The 24,396-nt window shown below is 44.6% G+C and overlaps 1 protein-coding gene across 6 annotated transcripts in view; it reads right to left on the bottom strand.

Annotated features, from left to right (window-relative positions):
- Positions 1–24,396, bottom strand: part of rabep1 (rabaptin, RAB GTPase binding effector protein 1) — a 123,786-nt gene that overhangs the window by 46,936 nt on the left and 52,454 nt on the right. For 3 of the 6 annotated variants that reach the window (XM_070869932.1, XM_070869937.1, XM_070869934.1), the window contains 7 exons: positions 15,914–16,074; positions 15,719–15,784; positions 15,482–15,601; positions 14,427–14,565; positions 12,146–12,324; positions 8,654–8,791; positions 5,029–5,484 (listed from right to left, as the gene is read on the bottom strand). In XM_070869932.1, the coding sequence (XP_070726033.1) occupies positions 5,029–5,484; positions 8,654–8,791; positions 12,146–12,324; positions 14,427–14,565; positions 15,482–15,601; positions 15,719–15,784; positions 15,914–16,074 (1,259 nt within the window). The remainder of the gene's footprint in view (positions 1–5,028; positions 5,485–8,653; positions 8,792–12,145; positions 12,325–14,426; positions 14,566–15,481; positions 15,602–15,718; positions 15,785–15,913; positions 16,075–24,396) is intronic. The other 3 variants (XM_070869933.1, XM_070869935.1, XM_070869936.1) reach the window with 3 other exon arrangements.

The raw sequence follows: 24,396 nt of genomic DNA, 5'->3' as shown, positions 1-24,396 counted from the left end.
AGAACTTAAAGAAGGGTAACTTTGAAGGTATGAGGCGTGAATTGGCTAGGATAGATTGGCGAATGATACTTAGGGGGTTGACTGTGGATGGGCAATTGTACATTCCTGTCTGGCGTAAAAATAAAAAGGGGAAGGTGGCTCAACCGTGGCTATCTAGGGAAATCAGGGATAGTATTAAAGCCAAGGAAGTGGCATACAAATTGGCCAGAAATAGCAGCGAACCTGGGGACTGGGAGAAATTTAGAACTCAGCAGAGGAGGACAAAGGGTTTGATTAGGACAGGGAAAATGGAGTACGAGAAGAAGCTTGCAGGGAACATTAAGGCGGATTGCAAAAGTTTCTATAGGTATGTAAAGAGAAAAAGGTTGGTGAAGACAAACGTAGGTCCCCTGCAGTCAGAATCAGGGGAAGTCATAACGGGGAACAAAGAAATGGCGGATCAATTGAACAAGTACTTTGGTTCGGTATTCACTAAGGAGGATACAAACAACCTTCCGGATATAAAAGGGGTCAGAGGGTCTAGTAAGGAAGAGGAACTGAGGGAAATCTTTATTAGTCGGGAAATTGTGTTGGGGAAATTGATGGGATTGAAGGCCGATAAATCCCCAGGGCCTGATGGACTGCATCCTAGAGTACTTAAGGAGGTGGCCTTGGAAATAGCGGATGCATTGACAGTCATTTTCCAACATTCCATTGACTCTGGATCAGTTCCTATGGAGTGGAGGGTAGCCAATGTAACCCCACTTTTTAAAAAAGGAGGGAGAGAGAAAACAGGGAATTATAGACCGGTCAGCCTGACCTCAGTAGTGGGTAAAATGATGGAATCAATTATTAAGGATGTCATAGCAGTGCATCTGGAAAATGGTGACATGATAGGTCCAAGTCAGCATGGATTTGTGAAAGGGAAATCATGCTTGACAAATCTTCTGGAATTTTTTGAGGATGTTTCCAGTAAAGTGGACAAGGGAGAACCAGTTGATGTGGTATATTTGGACTTTCAGAAGGCTTTCGACAAGGTCCCACACAAGAGATTAATGTGCAAAGTTAAAGCACATGGGATTGGGGGTAGTGTGCTGACGTGGATTGAGAACTGGTTGTCAGACAGGAAGCAAAGAGTAGGAGTAAACGGGTACTTTTCAGAATGGCAGGCAGTGACTAGTGGAGTGCCGCAAGGTTCTGTGCTGGGGCCCCAGCTGTTTACATTGTACATTAATGATTTAGACGAGGGGATTAAATGCAGTATCTCCAAATTTGCGGATGATACTAAGTTGGGTGGCAGTGTGAGCTGCGAGGAGGATGCTATTAGGCTGCAGAGTGACTTGGATAGGTTAGGTGAGTGGGCAAATGCATGGCAGATGAAGTATAATGTGGATAAATGTGAGGTTATCCACTTTGGTGGTAAAAACAGAGAGACAGACTATTATCTGAATGGTGACAGATTAGGAAAAGGGAAGGTGCAACGAGACCTGGGTGTCATGGTACATCAGTCATTGAAGGTTGGCATGCAGGTACAGCAGGCGGTTAAGAAAGCAAATGGCATGTTGGCCTTCATAGCGAGGGGATTTGAATACAGGGGCAGGGAGGTGTTGCTACAGTTGTACAGGGCCTTGGTGAGGCCACACCTGGAGTATTGTGTACAGTTTTGGTCTCCTAACTTGAGGAAGGACATTCTTGCTATTGAGGGAGTGCAGCGAAGGTTCACCAGACTGATTCCCGGGATGACGGGACTGACCTATCAAGAAAGATTGGATCAATTGGGATTGTATTCACTGGAGTTCAGAAGAATGAGAGGGGACCTCATAGAAACGTTTAAAATTCTGACGGGTTTAGACAGGTTAGATGCAGAAAGAATGTTCCCAATGTTGGGGAAGTCCAGAACCAGGGGTCACAGTCTGAGGATAAGGGGTAAGCCATTTAGGACCGAGATGAGGAGAAACTTCTTCACCCAGAGAGTGGTGAACCTGTGGAATTCTCTACCACAGAAAGTAGTTGAGGCCAATTCACTAAATATATTCAAAAGGGAGTTAGATGAAGTCCTTACTACTCGGGGGATCAAGGGTTATGGCGAGAAAGCAGGAAGGGGGTACTGAAGTTTCATGTTCAGCCATGAACTCATTGAATGGCGGTGCAGGCTAGAAGGGCTGAATGGCCTGCTCCTGCACCTATTTTCTATGTTTCTATGTTTCTATGTTTCTATGTTAACGTGTTGGAAGAAAGGTCAAACAGTAACTAAGTTGGATTTAGTTTTGGGGAATGAAGCTGGGCAGGTTGACGGGGTATTGGTGGGGGAGCACTTGAGTGCCAGTGACCATAATTCAGTCAGATTCAAGTTGGTTATGGATAAGAACAAGAAGAGGCCTGGAATAAAAGTTCTGAATTGGGGAAAAGCTAATTTTGCTAAGTTAAGGAGTGATTTGGCCATAGTGGACTGGAAATGGCTACTTGTGTCGGAACAGTGGGAGGCATTCAAGGAGGAGATCCAGAAGGCTCAGGCCAAACATGTGCCCTCAAAGAAAAAGGGTGGGGAAAAATAATTCTAGAGCCCCCTGGATGTCTAGGGACTTACAGGGGAGGATTAAGAAAAAAAGGGACGCTTATGTCATATACCAACAGCTAAATACGATAGAATCTTTAGAGGATGTAGAAAGTTAAGACGCAAAATTAAAAAGGACATGAGGAATGCCAAGAGAGAGCACGAGAAATTCTTGGTCAGTAAAATTAAGGAAAACCCCAAGATGTTCTATAAATATATTAAGAGTAAGAGGGTAACTAAAGAAAGGGTAGGGCCTATTAGAGACCATGAGGGTAATCTTTGTGTGGAGGCGGAAAATGTTGGTAGGGTTCTTAACGAATACTTTGCATCTGTTTTCACAAAGGAAAGGGGCAATGCAGATACTGCTGTCGATATTCCAAATGAAATAAACAGAGAGAGAGGAGGTATTAAAGTGGTTAGCAGCTTTGAAAGTAGATAAGTCCCCAGGCCCGGATGAAATGCATCCCAGGCTGTTGAGCGAAGTAAAAGAGGAAATACCAGAGGCCTTGACCATCATTTTCCAGTCCTCTTTGGATCTGGGCATTGGAGGACTGCTAATGTTTAAGAAGGGAGAAAGAGATAGGCCGAGTAATTACGGGCCTGTCAGCCTAACCTGGGAAAATTATTGGAAAAAAATCCTGAAAGACAGGATAAATCTACATTTGGAAAGGCAAGGATTAATTAGGGACAGTGAGCACGGATTTGTTAAGGGAAGATCATGTTTGACTAACCGGATTGAATTTTTTGAGGGGGTAACCAAGAGGGTCAATGAGGGTTGTGCATACGGTGTAGTATATATGGACTTTAACAAGGCTTTTGATAAGGTCCCACATGGTAGACTGGTCATTAAGGTTAAAGCACATGGGATCCAGAGCAAAGTGGCTAGTTGGATCCAAAATTGGCTTGGAAGTAGGAAGCAAAGGGCAATGGTTGATGGATGTTTTTGTGACTGGAAGGATGTTTCCAGTGGGGTTCCGCAGGGCTCAGTACTGGGTCCCTTGCTTTTTGTGGTATATATCAACGATTTAGATTTGAATATGATTAAGTAGTTTGCAGACGACACTAAAATTGGCTGTGTGGTTGATAATGAAGAGGAAAGTCATGGGCTGCAGGAGGATATCAATCTACTGGTCAGGTGGGCAGAGCAGTGGCAAATGGAATTTAATTCAGAGAAGTGTGAGGTGATGCACTTGGGGAGGGCTAATAAGGAAAGGGTATACACATTAAACGGTAGGCCACTTAATAGTGTAGATGAACAAAGGGACCTTGGAGTGCTTGTCCACAGATCCAGATGGATAAGGTGGTTAAGAAGGCATACGGAATGCTTGCCTTTATTGGCCGAGCCATAGAATACAAGAGCAGGGAGGTTATGCTTAAATTGTATAATACTTTGGTTAGGCCACAGCTGGAGGAGTACTGCGTGCAGTGCTGGTCACCGTATTATAGGAAGGAGGTGATTGCACTAGAGAGGGTGCAGAGGAGATTTACTAGGATGCTGCCTGGAATGGAGAATCTTAGTCATGAGGACAGACTGGATAGGCTGGGTTTGTTCTCATTGCAACAGAGGAGGTTGAGAGGAGACCTCATTGAGGTGTACAAAATATTGAGGGACCTGGACATAGTGGATAGTAAGGGCCTATTTCCATTGGTGGAGGGGTCTATTATGAGGGGGCATAGTGTTAAGGTGGTTGGTGGAAGGTTTAGGGGGATTTGAGGGGAGGGCTTCTTTACGCAGAGGGTTGTGCGGATCTGGAACTCGCTGCCTGGAAGATTGGTGGATGCAGAAACCCTCACCACTTTTAAGAGATGATTGGATGGGCATAACCTGCAGGGTTACGGATGTAGAGCTGGTAATTGGGATTAGACTGGATAACTTTTTGTTGGCCGACGCAGATATAATGGTAAGTACTACAGGGAATTGAATACAGCCAGGTGATCTTCTGGACGAGTTTTGATCGCCTAGATGAGTTGAAGAGGAATTTTCCCAGATTTTTTTCTCTTTAAATTGGGCTGGGTTTTTAATCTGGTTTTTGCCTCTCCCAGGAGATCACATGACTCTGGTTGAGGTGGAGTGTAGAATGTTTCAGTATAAGGGTTGTTGCAGTTGTGTGAGGCAGACTGGTTGGGCTGGGTGCTCTTTGCCTTTCCGTCATTGTTCATAGGTTTATATGTAACCTTTAGGGCTGCTGACCAAGGGCCGTGCGCCTGTGTCGGTCGGCGCGGACACGATGGGCCAAAATGGCCTCCTTCTGCACTGTAAATTTCTATGTTTCTAAGTCAATACAACCATCATCAGCCAGCAGTGCTTTGTTCTGAACTTAGCATTCTTCTTTTTAATGGTTTTAAGCTCAAGGAAACACACCAATAAGTTTAGTTGAAAACATTTTAAAAACTTCTCAACAAAATTACAAGTATGATATAAAATGAACATGAAGCCATGACTCTCGGGTGTTTGACAGCTGTACAAGTGAACGTTTTGTGTTCAAAGTACTCACCTCCTGCTGGAGCAAATTCCATTCTTTCTCACTGACCATTCTGTAGCCACTGGGAGCACTGTCCACTACCTGTGTAAGACTCGACAAAAGAGACGCAGTCTCCTCTTGCTCGGGTGTGAGTGCTTTAATTGCTTTTTCTTGATCTTTGGTCAGTATGAAGGAACCAGACATCTGGAAAGAGCCAACTGAGACTGTATCAAAGTTCTCAGAAACCGAGTCCGCTCCAACCAATGGGCCAAAGTCCGACTCATCTAGATTTCCTGCCGATTTCGCCTTGTGTCCGTAGCCCAAGCTCTTTGGCTGCGAGGAGCCGGAGGTACCCAGACTGTCAGTGGACTGTACTCTCCGTAAGCCCTCTCGAAACGGCTCACTGTCTTTAGTAGCAGGACCTGCAATCGATGCCGACAGATCAGAATCCAAGGAGTGTAAAGAACCGTGTATGCTATTTCCACAAATCTAGAAACAAAAGCAAAGTTCATTTTAAAAGCTACAAATCACAAACAAGTATTCTAACTAATGTTCGTGGCATTGCCACAGCATCATACCATTTTTGTTGTTCCTACAATGCCAATTTGGTGGACAATATCGGCAGTTGCTCAGGATGTCAGCCGTGGCTCAGTGGGCAGCACTCTCGCCTCGGAGTCAGAAGATCACCCTCCAGAGACTGGAGCACAGAATCTAGACTGACCCTCCAATAGAGCACTGAGGGAGTGTTACACTGAGGGAAGTGTTGCGGATGAGACATTAAACCGAGGCCCCGAAGATGGTAAGATGATTGGCCATGAATCCAAAGCTATTGGGAGCCCTGTTACCTCAGTCTAAATGGGCATTCCTCAACAGTGAGCTTAGATTGTTGGGACATGGCTGGTATCTTCATTATCATCATAGGCAGTTCCTCAACAACGAGGAAGACTTGCTTCCACTCTAAAAATGAATTTCAGGTGCACAGTCCAATACGGGAATTGCAGAGTCAGGCCTGGTTAGTACTTGGATGGGAGACTGCCTGGGAATACCAGGTGCAGTAGGCTAAGGGCCTTGTAAATGTCTGGTGTGTCACCCAGGTCGGGTGGCACGGTTTAATGTGTTTTGTTTTGCAGATAAACTCCAAAAAGAGTTTTTTTTTTTTACAGTCTCTGTCACAGGTGGGATAGATAGTCGTTAAGGGAAAGGGAGGGTAGGACTGGTTTGCCGCACGCTACCTTCTGCTGCCTGCGCTTGCTTTCTGCACACTCTCGGCGACGAGACTAGAGATGCTCAGCACCCTCCCGGATGCTCTTCCTCCACTTAGGGCGGTCTTTGGCCAGGGATTCCCAAGTGTCAGTGGAGATGTTGCACTTTATCAAGGCGGCTTTGAGGGTGAACTTGAAATGTTTCCTCTGCCCACCTGGGGCTCGCTTGCCGTGTAGGAGTTCGGAGTAGAACGCTTGCTTTGGGAGTCTTGTGTCGGGCATGCGAACACTGTGGCCTGCCCAGCGTAGCTGGTCAAGTATGGTCAGTGCTTCAATGCTGGGGATGTTGGCTTGATCAAGAACACCAACGTTGGTGCATCTGTCCTCCATGGGGATTTGCAGGATCTTGCAGAGACATCGTTGGTGGTATTTCTCCAGCGATTTGATTGAGGTGTCTGCTGTACATGGTCCACGTCTCTGAGCCATACAGGAAGGCAGGTATCACTATAGCCCTGTAGACCATAAGCTTGGTGCCAGATTGGGGGGTCTGATCTTCGAACACTCTCTTCCTCATGCAACTGAAGGCTGCGCTGGCGCACTGGAGGCGGTGTTGGACCTCGTCGTTGATGTCTGCTCTTGCTGATAGTAGGTTTCCGAAGTATGAAAAGTAGTCCATGTTGTCCAGGGCCACGCCGTGAATTTTGATGACTGGGGGGGGGGTCGGCAATGCTGTGTGGTGGGGTCAGGTTGACCTTTGTCTTACATACATCAGATTACATAGGATATGCAGCACCGAAACAGGCCTTTCAGCCCAACCAGTCCATGCTGGCATTTATTCTCCACTCAAGCCTCCTCCCGTCTTTCCTCATCTAACTATTAGCATAATCTCTATTCCCTTCTCTCTCATGCGCTTGTCTAGCCTCCCCTTAAATGCATCTATACTATTCGCTTCAACATTCTCACCACTCTCTGGTTAAAGAAGTTTCTTCTGAATTCCCTATTGGATTTCTTGGTGACTATCCTATATTGATGGTCTCTGGTTATGCTCAACCCCACAAGTAGAAACATTCTCTCTGTATCCACTCTATCAAAACCGTTCACAATTTTAAAGACCTCTATTAGGTCACCCCTCAGCCTTCTCTTTTCAAGAGGAGAGAAAAGAGACTCAGCCTGTTCATCCTTTCTTGATAGTATACCCTCGCATTTCTGTAGATCTTCTCTGTACCCTCTCCAGTGCTTCTATATCCTTTTTATAATATGGCAACCAGAACTGCACACAGTGCTCCAAGTGTGGTCCAACCAAGTTTGATACAGGTTTAGCATAACTTCCCTACTTTTCAATTTTTCCCTCTAGAAATAAACCCCAGTGCTTGGTTTGCTTTTTATGGCCTTGCTAACCTGTGTCGCTACTTTTAGTGATGTGTGTATTTGTATCCGAGATCCCTTTGTTCCCATACCCCACCCAGACTCACACCCTCCCAGTAATAAGTGACCTCCCTATTCTTCCTACCAAAATGTAATACCTCACAGTTATCTGTGTTGAGCTTCATTTGCATATGCACACTCTGCAAGTTTATTAATATCCTCCTGTAATTTATTGCTGTCCTCCTCAGTATTGACTATCCCCCCAAATTGGTGTCATCCGCAAATTTAGAAATTGTGTTTTTGATTCCAAAGTCTGAATCGTTAATATAAATTGTGAACAACAGTGTCCCAGCACTGATCCTTGTGGAACACCACTACCCACCTTCTGCCACTGTGAATAGCTGCCCTTTACCCCTACTCTCTGCTTTCTGTCTTGAGGCTTTATATTCTGCTACTTATCCCGACTCCGCATTCTCTGACCTTGTTCATTAGTATATTACGTGGTACCTTATCGAAGGCCTTTTGAAAATCTAGATAAATTACATCTACTGCATTACCCTTGTCTACTTTCTCTATTATCTTTAAAAAAAAATCAATGACGTTGGTCAAGCAAAACTTTCCCTTTTGAAATCCATGAAATTCATTATTATATTTTTGATTTCTAGATGTTCTTCTATTTCCTCCTTTAATAGGGATTCCATTATTTTTCCTATCATTGATGTCAAGCTGATTGGTCAGCACCATGAGTGACCCAATTCTCAGTAAACATCCACACATGCCTTTCCAGCAAGATTTAATGGGCAGTGATCAGGAACCTGCATTATGATCAGGAAATCAGACATATTTTTCGCCCTACCCTGAGAAGGCCTAGCCCGATTTGAGTGCTTTCACTGTAGCTCTAGTCAATATCAGCTAACTCAACACACAGCAGGGACTGACCGGGGGCATTCCTGGCCCTTGTGAATCCACATCTCACCATGTGGTGTACTCACTGAGCCATTGCAGGAGCTCAATAAGTGAATTTGCAGAATCACCAAGAATTGCCCTAAATCGCTACATGGCCATCTTTGTACAATTGCTACAGAACTGACCTCTTCGGTAGGTAATATGCTGAGAGATTTGGCAGGAGACTCCACACGTGACTGGGAGCTCATTGCCGATCCTTCTTCCTCAGTCTCCGGCTGCTTCCTCTCCTTGCCTTTGTTAAGGCTGCGCTGTTCATCTTCTGCCTGAAACAAATATTTACTTCAGAACCCGTCTGCTCACAAGATGCTTTTAACATTATCACACCAAGTGGACGCAGTTCCACATTGTAGCCGGTAACCAGTAACAATGCGCAACTCTCTTACGCTCAAGAACGTAGCTCAGACCTCTTTCTGAGCAAGATTGCTACAATTAGAGTGCAGCCTTAAAGCTCTGCATTCATGTTCGCATTAATTAATCAGGCTCTCAACAGACAGAGAAACCAGCACCATTAATAATTCAAGGAAATAGAAGTGATCAGTAGTTTTTGTGTCAAAGCTTTCCAGGTAATTTTATGGCTTGACAAATCTGTACAGCAACTCCATTTTATAATGTGTTAGAAATTTAGAATATGCATAAAATCTGAGAATTAAGGTCTGAACTGTTTTAAAGTCTCCTTATGAGAGTACAAAGAAGCTTCCTTTATTAGCTGACAACTGTGCATTAGTAAAAATGACTGTTCCTCCCTCACAGAATGCTCACCACACATCCCACTCCAGCAAGGAGCACTGAGGTAACACTATTGATATAGTTTCGGTTCACGTCACTGAACCACTAACATAAATCCAATTAAAGTGGGGAATAAGTCAGCCGATATTGTTTTTCTCCCTCGTTACTCTTCTCTCCCATTCCTACCCAACGCCAGAGATGTGGTGTCCTACTTGCACTCAATTGATTATCTAGACATCAGTTTTTGGGCCCAGAATTCGCCACCATTTAGCTCCATTTTTTTCAAGCTAACTTAATTTTGCAAGTTTCACCAATGTTATAACACCATCCTCAAAAGATAACAGCCGTTTTTTTTTAGTTAACGTTTTTATGATGTCACTCGGGGTCAAACCCACCCACACCGCCATTTTGTGCCATTTTTGTGAGTTTCGCCAATAACGATTTTGTTTTAAGGATGGCGCTATGTCCTGCTTTAAAAAACCTTACCTTACCAAGTCGGAGTCAGATAGAAAACGACGTTACAGACGCCATCTTGTTTATAGGAGCTGAGTTATAGGTTTTGGAGGTAGGGAACAAGACTTATATTACATCCAAACTAATTAAAAATGTTTGTTTGTGTGGAGGGAAGAGAGAAACTTTATTTATTGTGAGTTAGGGTCAGAGTGCCAGCCGGCAGGATTGCTCCCTCGGCCAGACACAGGAGCTCAGCTTCCAAAGCCCGGGGGGGGGGCCAAGCCGCGGGGAGAGGGGCGGCTGCAGCGAGGGGCCAGTCGGCCAGGGATAGGGGCAGCAATGGGGGGGGGATTCGGCCAGGGATAGGGGCGGCAATCGGCCAGGGATAGGGGCGGCAATTTGCGAGTCGTGGGTTGGGGCGGGGAGTTTCAGCAATAAAACACTCCCGGGGGGGGGCAGGTACAGCACGGATACAAAAGCAAAATCCTGACTACTGGAATCTGGAATAAAAACAGAAAATGCTGGAGATCTCAGCGGGTCGGCATGGGAAAGATCAGCACAGGTTAGCTGCAGAATAATGCTCTACACTTACACGTTACCCTGGAAACCGAAATGCTTGGGCATGTGCAGAATGGGGCCTTACTTTCTCGGCGCAGAAATTAAGCTCCACCCTCAAACCCTTTCTGCGCTGCGCCAAAATGAAAGGTAATTATGGCAAAACTTTGGACTTTTTTTTGCCGCTATCGCTCACTAAACAAATGGCTGTTATTCTTCGATAGCGACAAAAATCGGCAATGTGGAATTTTGGGCCCTTTGTCCCTGCCCTGAAGAAATGAACTCCTTTCTGGGTCTGGTTCCATGGGCATTGGGTGCACTCTGGTACCTCATCCTAGTGGCCATCATTTATAAAAGAGCCTCGACAGCAAATACCAGGTTATTCAACTGCATGGGCTTCACAGCCGGTCCTATCATCCACACAATGCATTTCCAGCAAGAGCTACTGGATAACAGTTAAGATCATGAACCCTGGATAACTTACCCCTCCTATCCTCAACTAGAGGCACCGAGCTTCTCTGTCGTGTCACTCCCACCACCCATGCTGACATCAACAAATAGCAGAGACCGGGGATAAAGTTTAGCACTTTCTTGGTCCATATGGTTCTTTGGGGGAAGTTTCCCTTGAGTAATCTTCTTGAAAAACATTCCATTTTGTCCTTGTAAAAAGACCTTGGTTAAGCCTCGGTTAGAATAGTATGTCCAGTTTTGATTTCCTCACATGGTGGGTGATAGAGGCGCTTTGGAAGGGGTGCACAGAGCCACAAGATTAATTCCTAGTTTAAAGCATCTTAGTTAACCAGACAGACGCAAAGTGCTGGGTCTCTATACTTTAGAGAAGTGTGGATTCGAGGGTGATTTGATCAAGGTTTATATGATAATGAAGCAACTAGATTCTGTTTATACAGATCAACTGTTTCAACTGAATATGTTAGGGAGGACCAGGGTAACTCCGACAAGTTAGGCAAAGGCAGAACGAGGATAGACTTCAGGAGGCGGTTCATTTCCCAGAGAATAGTGGACCTGTGGCTGGCAACTCACACAGTGAACGTGGATTGGCTGAATTCCTTCCAGCGAGAGCTCAACGTGTTTCTGGCTGGGACGGAGATCACCTGGTATAAAAGGGAAGGACTGCATAGGGCCCGAGTGATATCCAGGGCTAGATTCGATCGCCTAAGGGGGTCAGAGAGGAATTTTCCAGCTCTCCCCCCTCCCCATTAATTGCCGTGGATTTGTATGTTTTTCCCTCTCCCAGGAGATGTCAGGGCTCCAGGTGTACGTGGCATCTTTCCTCGTGGCAGGTGAGCGGCATGCGCAGGACCTCCCATTGCTGCACATCCCATGCACCTTCAGGGGAACTCGGTGGGGACTGTATGAAGTATGATGTACAAGACATCACAATTATACGGGATTTCCTGTCCATTTTTCTGATGTTCGTAAACAAAATTCATTCCACCGAGGTAATTCATTCCAACAATTCAAGTGATGGGCATTCCTGCTTTCTACCTTCACCGACAACCATGCGACTGTCCCATAAAACAAGCAACTACATCGTCAGACTTATTCTCCAGCGAGATGAAAAGATTACATCAAGGATACTCAGTTTTAATTGAGGGCAGCAACTTGCTTAAGGACCAGTCACAGACCCCACCACAAGGCCATTTCGGTTTTTTGCTACTCATTAAAAATTGCAAACCTTTAGTTCATGCTCTTACGAGTTCCTGCGTCTTGCTTTACAAGATTAAGAAAGCAGGATCACAGCAGCATAATCAAACGTTTACAGGAGCTGATTATTTTCCTATGAAATAGTCAGATCCTCGTCTGCCTCGTTCCTTCTGCCACTCACATGAATAATAAAATCACAGATTTCAAGTCTTTCATACTTGCTCCTTCCTTTTCAGCTCTTCCACCTGTCGAAGCTGCTCTGAAGTGAGAACGTTTTCCATGCGCTGCATATCCCTCATCAGGAGCCGCTGGGATTCGAGGAACTGGTCGTTGGCCCGTTGCCATGTGTGTTTCAACTGGTTGTGCTGCTGCCTCTCTTGTTCCAACAGATGACACACTGATAGAAACAGTGAAACAAATCACATTCAGCAAACTAACTGCAGCTACCCAATGGATTTCACAACCAATAAATTATCTATTCAACTAGGCTAGTTTTACAACAACAACGCCTTATATTTATATAGCCCCTTTAAATGTAGTAAAACGTTCCAAGGCGTTTCACCGGAGCGTTATCAGACAAAATTTAACACCGAGCCAGATAAGGAGATATTAGGGCAGATGACCAAAGTTAGGTTTTGAAGAGCGTCTTAAGAGGGACAAGGTAGAGAGGCGAAGAGATTTAGGGAGGGAATTCCGGAGCTTAGGGCCTAGGAAGCTGAAGGCACGGCCGTCAGAGGCCAAAATTGGAGGAGCATAGAAATTTCGGAGGGTTGTAGGGCTGGAGGAGGTTACGGAGATCAGGAGGGGCGAGGTCATGGGTGGGGGGATTTGAAAAAAAAGAATGAGATTTTTAAAAATCGAGGCATTGCCAGACCAGGAGCCAATGCAGGTCAGTGAGCACATGGGTGATGGGTGAGCGAGACTCGGTGCGAGTTAGGACACGGTCAGTGAGCACAGGGGTGACGGGTGAATGGGACGGTGCCAGTTAGGACATGGGCAGTGAGTACAGGTGTGATGGATGAATGTGACGGTGCCAGTTAGGACACGGTCAGTGAGCACAGGGGTGACGGGTGAATGGGACGGTGCCAGTTAGGACACGGGCAGTAGAGATTTGGATGAGCTCAAGTTTATGGAGGGTGGAAGATGGGAGCCTGGCCAGGAGAGTGTTGGAATAATCTAGTCAAGTTTAGAAACATTTGAAAGTTCCAGCACAAGATGAGTTGAGGCAGGGTGGAATCGGGCGATATTATGGAAGTGGATATGGGATCGGGTGCTCATCTCGGGGTCAAATACAACACCAAGGTTGTGAACGAACTGGTTCAGCCTCAGGCAGCTGCCAGGGAGAAGGATGGAGTCGGTGGTTCGGGAACAAAGTTTGCGGCGGGGACCAAAGACAATGGCTTCCCAATATTTAGCTGGAGGAAATTTTTGCTCATCCAGTATTTGATGTCGGACAAGCAGTGAGACAAATTAGAGATAATGGAGAGGTGAGAGAGATGGTGGTGAGGTAGCGTACATGTGGCAAATGATGCTTTGTTTTCGGATGATATCACCAAGGGGCAACATGTAAATGAGAAATAGGAGGGGGCCAAGGATAGATCCTTGGGGGACACCAGAGGTAACGATGCAGGAGTGGGAAGAGAAGCCATTGCTGGTGACTAAGTATGACTGGATAGATAAGGATGGAACCAGGTGCGGGCAGTAATAGAGACGGCGTTGGGGGATGATGTGGTCAACTGTGTCAAAGGCTGCAGACAGGTCGAGAAAGAGAAGGAACAGTTTAACACGGTCACAGTCACATTGGATATGATTTGTCATTTTATTTGTGATTCCAACATATAAACTTTCTGGATTCAATGTCAGTTATCAATACCAACTCTTTCTTTAACTGTTTAACTTTTATCTCGTCTTAATAATGTAACACTTAAGGGAGAAGATACTGAAGCATTCAAGTGAAGATTCTAAATGAGATGAAACTGCAGAAATTTCGAATGCGAGCAGAGAGAAGACAGGTGGCAGAAACTGGCAGTGCCTTGGGGTGGTATGACTTGGGTCTGCCTGTGCAATGCCATATGGTGCGCTCCCATTCAGCTGTTGAGAAAAGCACTAAGCACTGGCCTCAAGCCTTACTCTCTTCCCCCTGCCCTCACAAACGGGCGAGTTACTCCAACACAGCTTTTATTCATTAGCAATTACCGAACAGCTTTGACAAAGGTCTGGGAATAGGTTACTCTGTGGCCTGGGGCTAGGGAGAGAAAGAGGGGAAGCTGGAGCAGACTAAAAAATATCAAATCAAATAAGAGCTGGAAAGTAAAACCCACAGCTATGGGAAAGTGACCTTTTGAATTCAGGGTTTGAAATCCGGAAAGGCTTTCTCAAATTTGCATTGGTTATTCTTAAGGCATCAATGATTCTTTTTAACTTCACTAACCCCAAGGATATATCTTCAGTTGAACAATTCATAGCTTGTTAATTTAACAGCTATGTTCTTCAGATTACCTTCGTGCAGCTCTTTACGCAATTTCTCGGCATCTTCCTGCAGCACACTTTTCTGAGTGTTGAGAACAGCAACGTACATTTCCAGGTCTGTCCTGCAGGATTTCTCCGTCTCAAGATAATGATTCAGCTCTTTAACCTGCTGAGCACATTAACCGGATCAGTCTCTTTATATACACTGAAAACAGCCATATAGATTTTACTGTCATTTCTATCCAATTACTCCCACCCTATTACAAATGTCCAGCCTGCGTCGCTGTGTGCTTCCTGCCCAATCAAAAATTGTTTGTATATTTGAGGAAGGTTATGCTGGGTTCAAGTAGCAAGCATTTTGACAAGTATTAAGCCTTCTTTTCCCATGACTTTTTTTTCAGGTAATCAAACAAATGCCACAAGGCACATTTATTGAGGATTTGCGGGTAGGGGTGGGGAGTATGACAGATAGTGGCAATGGGGAGAAACGGGCATTGCGTGCAACAAAAATAAAACACTTATGATAGAATGATACAGCACAGAAGGAGGTCATTCAGCCTATCGTGCCTGCGCCGGCTTTTTGAAAGAGCTGCCCAATGACTCCCATTCCCCTGGTGTTGCCCTTTCGCAATATTTTTCCCTTTCAAGTATATACATAATTCCCTTTTGAAAGTTACTATTAAATCTGCTTCCACTACCCTTTGTATCATCCCAGTAAATCTCCTCTGCACCCTCTCCAATGAAAAGATCAATCTTTATTCCAAATTTGAATTTATGTCGCGCCTTTCAGGTCCACAGTACATCACAAAGTGCTTCACATCCAATGAATAATTTTGAAGTGTAGTCACGGGCTGGTACACAGGCAAATCACAATATTTCATAGGCAGTCCCTCGAAGCGAGGATGACTTGCTTCCACGCCAAAAAAGGATGAGTTCACAGGTGTTTCAATGAAGGACCCAATTCCAGGTCCTGAACTACATCGTGCAGTGTGGAAGATGCCTGTGTGTGGATTTTTTTTTAAATGCGTGGTGGCCGTTGCACACCAGCCACCAGATTGCACAATGTATGACCATTTAGGACTAACCTTTGAGGCTTCTAGTTCTTTGACCTTTTCCTCGGCTGTTGATAGCTTTTCTTTGAGAGCAGTGATCTCCTTCTCCATGGGCATCACCACTGACCGCAACTTCTCAGCACCTTCCTGAGCCTGGTCATTGAAATAAATATATAACACAAGTCTGACTGCCTTTTGCTTTGATATCTAATAAGCAAATGTACAAGGCTCCAAAATGCACTTCAGATAACCTCGAATAAAAGATCTCACCTCACTGCCCAAATGATTTGGAAGATGTCTAATTGAAATGAAGTTTCTAACACATTGCTTATTGACCTGCATGACCAAGAGTTAACGCTAGTTATTCGTTCCCATTCAGCATTGATGCTCAACATCATTGACAACTAGGAAATCCTTCAGATCGTTTCAAAATGTACAACTGGTTACACAGCTCAGTATACTCACTTTCTTCATTTCATTTTCTAAGTTGTCCTCCTCTTGTCCTTCAGCTAGTTGCCTCCTAAGTTCAGCCAACTCACGTTCCACTGCTTCCTTGTACTGCCCCCAATACTTGCGTTCCTCTTTCAACTGAATCTCAAACTGAATCTCGTACTCGCTCACCGTCTCTGCAGGAGAGTTTAGGACACAGCTCAAAAGGCACCCGTTTAAAAAGAAAAGATGCTTTATTTTGTAACAAGAAACCCTGAACTCTAGCTCGAGCAGCTGGAGGCACTTCCTGCACACGTGGCTATCCAGGACACATGAAGTGTCCCTGAGTTCCCACATGGCATGGGAGTTGCAGGCTCCAGGACTTGGCTGTCCCATCAATTTGATTATATGTCTATCTACTTACAATATGTAATACAAGATACTGACATCTCTTTTGTTACATAGAAGGGCACGATGACAGAGACAGAGAGATTTTAGCCTATTTGGCCTCAAAGGGATTTCAGGTTAACTTATATAATGTTGTTGCTATAAAATTTAATTCAGGCTAAAAGAGTTATCAACATTGTGCAAGCCTTCTGGCAATGTGCATCAGATTTATTAGCAGTAGGACTAGACAAAGTAGTTAACAAAATTGTGTCTCTCTCATGCCAGATTAGTTTGAGATAATGGGGACAGTTCGTTACCTTGTAGCGATATTCACACCTCTCATTTGGATTAGTTTCATTCATTGGGCACAGCAGGAGGTTTAGCTGGTCAGAAAATATGTCTGCCACCACACCTAGAGGGGCAGGGGTGAAGCTTCTTGGCTCTTCCTCTCAATTAAAAAAGATAGTCTGCAGTACATTCGAGTTTGAAACCGGCAGAATATTTTCTAACTCAGTACTAGTCATATCAACAGTACTGACTAGTAGAGTGAAGGAAAATATATACTATACCAAAGCATAGATTGCATCATTTGTTTTAATGATATAAGAGCAACTGGAAATAAGCACCTCTTGCTATAACAGTATTCTGCTCAATCATGTACATTATGTAAAATAAATCAGTTTGTTGCTTCATAATCGGCCTCATCTCATGAGTCTGTTTATCTCTCTCTATCACCGCTGCTGTAAGCCGAGGCCCTTCCTGCTTGTTCAGGTGAATGTTAAACATCCCGTAGCAGTCTGTCAGAGAGCAGAGAGTTCTCCCAGTGTCTCGCACAGCATTTTTCCCTCACCCAACACCAACGCACATTCTCTGTCATTTCTTCATTTGCTATGAAGACTTTGCTGTGTGCAGTTAGCTGCCTGATGATCTGCATCCCAGAGTACTAAAAGAGGTAGCCATGGAAATAGTAGATGCATTGGTTGTCATCTTCCAAAATTCTATAGATTATGGAACAGTTCCTGCAGATTGGAGGGTGGTAAATGTAACCGCACTATTTAAAAAAGGAGGGAGAGAGAGAAAACGGGGAACTACAGACCGGTTAGCCTGACATCAATAGTAGGGAAACTGCTAGAGTCTATTATAAAGGATGTGATAATGGCACACTTCGATAATATCAACAGGATTAAACAAAGTCAACATGGATTTATGAAAGGAAAATCATGTTTGACAAACCTACTGGAGTTTTTTCAGGATGTTTCTGATAAGGGAGAACCAGTTCATGTACTCTATTTGCATTTTCAGAAGGCCTTTAATAAAGTCCCACATAAAAGGTTAGCGTGCAAAATTAAAGCACATAGGATTGGGGGTAATGTATTGACATGGATTGAAAATTGGTTAACTGACAGGAAACAGAGAGTAGAAATAAACGGGTCTTTTTCAGGGTGGCAGACAGTGACTAGTGGGGTACCACAGGGATCAGTGCTTGGGCCCCAGCTAGTCTCAAAATATATATATATATATATATATATATATATATAAATGATTTGGGTGAGAGAACCAAATGTAATATTTCCAAGTTTGCTAACGACACAAAACTAGGTGGGATTGTGAGTTGTGAGGAGGATGCAAAGATGCTGCAAGGCGATTTAGATAGGTTGAGTGAGTGGGCAAACACATGGCAGATGCAGTATAACATGGATAAATGTGAAGTTATCCACTTTGGTAGGAAAAACATAAGGACAAAGTATCATTTAAATGGTGATGGCTTGGGAAGTGTCGATGTACACCAGTTATTGAAAGCAAACATGCAGGTGCAGCAAGCAGTTAGGAAGGCAAATGGTATGTTGGCCTTCAATGCAAGAGGATTTGCGTACAGGAGCAAGGATGTCTTACTATAGTTATACAGGGCCTTGGTGAGACTGCAGCTGGAGTATTGGGTGCAGTTTTGGTCTAAGAAAGGATATACTTGCCATAGAGGGAGTGCAGCGAAAGTTCACCAGACTGATTGCTGGGATGGCAGGACTGTCGTATGAGGAGAGATTGGGTCGACTAGGCCTGTATTCACTAGTGTTTAGAAGACTGAGAGGGGATCTCATTGAAACGTATAAAATTCTGACTGGGTTGGATAGACTGGATGTGGGGAGGATGTTTCCCCAGGCTGGGAAGTCTTGAATAAGGGGTCACAGTCTCAGGATACGGGGTAGGAAATTTAGGACCAAGATGAGGAAAAATGTTTTCACTCAGAGGGTGGTGAACCTGTGGAATTCTCTACCACAGAAGGCTGTGGAGGCCAAGTCACTGAATATATTTAAAATGGAGATCGGTAGATTTCTAGAAACAAAAGGCATCCAGGGGTATGGGGGAAGCGGGAATATGGTGTTGAGATAGAGGATCAGCCACGATCATACTGAATGGCGGTGCAGGCTCGAAGGGCAGAATGGCCTACTACTGCTCCTATTTTCTATGTTTGCCTACATAACAGCAACTGCACTTCAACAGTGATCCATGGGCTGTGAAACAGTCAGAACCTCCCAAGGACATGACAGGAACTAATTAAATACAAATTCTTTCTTTCTTACTAACATTCAGTCAAGGAGCAGCGCCGGCGGGGATAAAATTAGCAGTGCCCGAGACCCAAGACCAGCAGCGAGACCGGGACCAGAGGAGCGGCGACGGCGACGGCGGCGGGGATAAAAGGAGCAGCGCTGGGAGCAAGAATGAACGGACCAGTGAGGGGAACAAAATCAAAACGTGACGTCACAGGAAAGCAGGTAAGTGATTTGTTGGTGAGTATTTCTCTCTTCTTCTCTAAAACTAGGGCATTGAGAGCAGTGATTATAGATTAAAAACTATAGATAATTGAGTGATATTTCAAAACTTAAAAACCAAATTAGTTACACAAAATACAATAGCGATGGCAGGGCAGGCGATGTGTTGCAGCTGTAGCATGTGGGAGCTGGTGGATGTAGTATATTTAGATTTCCGAAAGGCATTTGGTAAGGTGCCACATAAAAGGATATTACACAAGATAAGGGATAATGGGACTGGAGGCAATGTATTACCATGGATAGAGGATTGATTAATGGACAGAAAAGAGAGTAGGGATAAACGGGACTTTTTCAGGTTGGCAGGCTGTAACTAGTGGGGTGCCACAAGGATCAGTGCTGGAGCCTCAGCTATTTACAATCTGTACTAGTGACCTAGATGAAGGGACAGAGTGTAATGTATCCACGTTTGCTGATGATACAAAGCTAGGTGGGACAGTAAGCAGTGAGGAGAATACAAAGCATCTGCAAAGGGATATAGATAGACTGACTGAGTGGGCAGTAAGGTGGCAGATGGAGTATAATGTGGAGAAATGTGAGGTTATTCACTTTGATAGGAAGAATAGAAAAACAGAATATTTTTTAAATGGTGAGAAACTTCTAAATGTTGGTGTTGAGAGATTTGGGTGTCCTTGTGCAAGCAACACAGAAAGCGAGCATGCAGGTAACAGCAAGCAATAAGGGAAGCAAATGGCATGTTGTCCTTTATTGGAGTACAAGAGTAAGCCTTGGTGAGACCACATCTGGAGGACTGGGCACAGTTTTAAGGAAGGATATACTTGTCTTGCAGGCGGTGCAACGGAGGTTCACTAGATTGATTCCTGGGATGAGAGGGCTGTCCTATGATGAGGTCCTACAAACTGAATTTAGGGAGCTAGGAGTTAAATTAAAAAGCAGGACCTCAAAAGGTAGTAATCGAAGGATTGCTACCAGTGCCACATGCTAGTCAGAGTAGGAATTGCAGGATAGCTAAGACGAATACGTGGCTTGAGGAGTGGTGCAGGAGGGAGGGATTCAAATTCCTGGGACATTGGAACCTGTTCTGGGGGCAGGTGGGACCAGTACAAACTGGATGGTCTGCACCTGGGCAAGACTGGAACTAACGTCCTAGGTGGAGTGTTTGCTAGTGCTGTTGGGGAGGGATGGGAACCTATGCAGGGAGACAGAGAGAAGTAAAATGGGGGCAGAAGCAAAAGATAGAAAGAAGTAAAAGTGGAGGGCAGAGAAACCCAAGGCAAAAATCAAAAAGGGTCACATTATAGCAAAAGTCTAAAGAGACAAAGAGTGTTAAAAAGACAAGCCTGAAGGCTCTGTGCCTCAATGCGAGGAGTATTCATAATAAGGTGGACGAATTAACTGCACAGGCAGCTATTAACGAATATGATATAATTGGGATTACGGAGACAGCTCCAGGTTGACCAAAGCTGGGAACTCAACATCCAGGGGTATTCAACATTCAGGAAGGATAGACACAAAGGAAAAGGAGGTGGGGTGGTGTTGGTGGTTAAAGAGGAAATTAACACAATAGTAACGAAGGACATTAGCTTGGATGATGTGGAATCTTTACGGGTAGAGCTGCGGAATACCAAAGGGCAGAAAACGCTAGTGGGAGTTGTGTACAGACCACCAAACAGTAGTAGTGAGGTTGGGGACAGCATCATAACGGGAAATTAGGAATGCGTGCAATAAAGATACAGCAGTTATCATGGGCGACTTTAATCTACATATAAATTGGACTAACCAAACTGGTAGCAGTACAGTGGAGGAGGATTTCCTGGAGTGTTTTAGGGATGGTTTTCTCGACAAATATGTCGAGGAACCAACTAGAGGGCTGGCCATCCTAGACTGGGTGATATGTAACGAGAAAGGACTAATTAGCAAACTTGTTGTGCGAGGCCCCTTGGGGAAGAGTGACCATAACATGGTAGAATTCTTTATTAAATGGAGAGTGACACAGTTAATTCAGAGACTAGGTCCAGAACTTAAGGAAAGGTAACTTCGATGGTATGAGACGTGAATTGGCCAGAATAGACTGGCGAATGATACATAGAAACATAGAAAATAGGTGGAGTAGGCCATTCGGCCCTTCGAACCTGCACCACCATTCAATAAGATCATGGCTGATCATTCCCTCAGTACCTCTTTCCTGCTTTCTCTCCATACCCCTTGATCCATTTAGCCGCAAGGGCCATATCTAACTCTCTCGAATATATCCAATGAACTGGCATCAACTACTCTCTGCTGCAGGGAATTCCACAAGTTAACGACTCTCTCGAGTGAAGAAGTTTCTCCTCATCTCAGTCCGAAGACTGTATCCCCTGGGACTGGACTTCCCCAACATCGGGTACATTCTTCCCGCATGTAACCTGTCCAGACCCGTCAGAATCTTGTAAGTTTTGATGAGATCCCCTCTCAACCTTCTAAACTCCAGTGAATAAAGGCCCAGTTGATCCAGTCTCTCCATCCCAGGAATCAGTCTGGTGAACCTTCGCTGCACTCCCTCAAAAGAACGTCCTTCTTCAGATTGGGAGACCAAAACTGAACACAATATTCCAGATGAGGCCTCACCAAGGCCCTGTACAACTGCAATAAGACCTCCCTGCTCCTATACTCAAATCCCCTAGCTATGAAGGCCAACATACCATTTGCCTTCTTCACCGCCTGCTGTACCTGCATGCCAACTTTCAATGACTGATGAACCATGACAACCAGGTCTCGTTGCACCTCCCCCTTTCCTAATCTGCTGCCATTCAGATAATATTCTGCCTTCGTGTTTTTGCCCTCAAAATTGATAACCTCACATTTATCCACATTGTACTGCATCTGCCATGCATTTATCCACTCGCCTAACCTGTCCAAGTCACCCTGCAGCCTTTTAGCCCCCTCCTCACAGTTCACACCGCCACCCAGCTTAGTGTCATCTGCAAATTTGGCGATATTACACTCAATTCCTTCATCTAAATCATTAATGTATATTGTAAAGAGCTGGTGTCCCAGCACTGAGCTCTGCGGTACTCCACTAGTCGCTCCCTGCCATTCTGAAAAGGACCCGTTTATCCTGACTCTCTGCTTCCTGTCTGCCAACCGGTTCTCTATCCACGTCAGTACATTACCCACAATACCATGTGCTTTGATTTTGCACACCAATCTCTTGTGTGGGACCTTGTCAAAAGCCTTTTGAAAGTCCAAATACACCACATCCACTGGTTCTTCCTTGTCCACTCTACTAGTTAACATTCTCAAAAAATTCGAGAAGATTTGTCAAGCATAATTTCCCTTTCAGAAATCCATGCTGACTTGGACCGATCCTGTCACTGCTTTCCAAATGCGCTGCCCTTTACCCTTTAAGTATCACTCGCCAGTCTATTCTAGCCAATTCATGTCTCATACCATCGAAGTTACCTTTCCCCAAGTTCAGGACCCGAGTCTCTGAATTAACTGTGTCACTCTCCATCTTAATAAAGAATTCTACCATATTATGGTCACTCTTCCCCAAGGGGTCTTGCACAACAAGATTGTTAATTCGTCCTTTCTCATTACACATCACCCAGTCTAGGATGGCCAGCCCTCTAGTTGGTTCCTCGACATATTGGTCTAGAAAACCATCCCTAATACACTCCAGTAAATCCTCCTCCACTGCATTGCCATCAGATTGGTTCACCCAGTCAATATGTAGATACTTAAAGGGTTGACGGTGGATAGGCAATGGCAAACATTTAAAGATCACATGGATGAACTTCAACAATTGTACATCCCTGTCTGGAGTAAAAGTAAAACGGGGAAGGTGGCTCAACCGTGGCTAACAAGGGAAATTAGGGATAGTGTTAAATCCAAGGAAGAGGCATATAAATTGGCCAGAAAAAGCAGCAAACCTGAGGACTGGGAGAAATTTAGAATTCAGCAGAGGACAAAGGGTTTAATTAGGAGGGGGAAAAGAGAGTACGAGAGGAAGCTTGCTGGGATCATAAAAACTGATTGCAAAAGCTTCCATAGATATGTGAAGAGAAAAAGATTAGTGAAGGCAAACATAGGTCCCTTGCAGTCAGAATCAGGTGAATTTATAATGGGGAACAAAGAAATGGCAGACCAATTGAACAAACACTTTGGTTCTGTCTTCACGAAGGAAGACACAAATAACCTTCCGGAAATACTAGGGGACGAGGAGGAACTGAAGGAAATCCTTAGTAGTCAGGAAATTGTGTTAGGGAAATTGATGGGATTGAAGGCCAATAAATCCCCGGGGCCTGACAGTCTGCATCCCAGAGTATTTAAGGAAGTGGCCCGAGAAATAATGGATGCATTGGTGATCATTTTCCAATCGTCTATCGACTCTGGATCAGTTCCTATGGACTGGAGGGTAGCTAATGTAAAACCACTTTTTTTTTTTTAAAAAGAGGGAGAGAGAAAACGGGGAATTATAGATCCGTTAGCCTGACATCAGAAGTGAGGAAAATGTTGGAATCAATTATTAATGATGAAATAGCAGCGCATTTGGAAAGCAGTGACAGAATCGGTCCAAGTCAGCATGGATTTATGAAATGGAAATCATGCTTGACAAATCTTCTGGAATTTTTTGAGGATGTAACTAGTCGAGTAGACAAGGGAGAACCAATGGATGTGGTGTATTTGAACTTTCAAAAGGCTTTTGACAAGGTCCCACACAAGAGATTATTGTACAAAATTAAAACACATGGTATTGGAGGTAATGTATTGACATGGAGAGAGAACTGGTTGGTAGACAGGAAGCAGAGAGTAGGGATAAATGGGTCCTTTTCAGAATGGCAGGCAGTGACTAGTGGGGTGCCGCAGGGCTCAGTGCTGGGACTCCAGCTCTTTACAATATACATTAATGATTTAGATGAAGGAATTGAGAGTAATATCTCCAAGTTTACAGATGACACTAAGCTGGGTGGCGGTGTGAGCTGTGAGGAGGATGCTAAGAGGCTGCAGGGTGACTTGGACAGGTTAGGCGAGTGGGTAAATGCATGGCAGATGCAGTATAATGTGATAAATGTGAGGTTATCCACTTTGGGGGCAAAAACACGAAGGTAGATTATCTGAATGGCGGCAGATTAGGAAAAGGGCAGGTGCAACGAGACCTGGGTGTCATGGTACATCAGTCATTGAAAGTAGGCATGCCGGTACAGCAGGCAGTGAAGGCGGCAAATGGTATGTTGGTCTTCATAGCTAGGGGCTTTGAGTATAGGAGCAGGGAGGTTTTACTGCAGTTGTACAGGGCCTTGGTGAGGCCTCACCTGGAATATTGTGTTCAGTTTTGGTCTCCTAATCTGAGGAAGACGTTCTTGT

The sequence above is a fragment of the Pristiophorus japonicus genome, unplaced genomic scaffold (genome assembly GCF_044704955.1).
Source record: "Pristiophorus japonicus isolate sPriJap1 unplaced genomic scaffold, sPriJap1.hap1 HAP1_SCAFFOLD_1034, whole genome shotgun sequence".
In the NCBI taxonomy this organism is placed as follows: Eukaryota; Metazoa; Chordata; class Chondrichthyes; family Pristiophoridae; genus Pristiophorus; species Pristiophorus japonicus.
The sequence above is the reverse complement of the archived record's forward strand: the minus strand, read 5'-3'. Positions and strand labels throughout refer to the sequence as shown.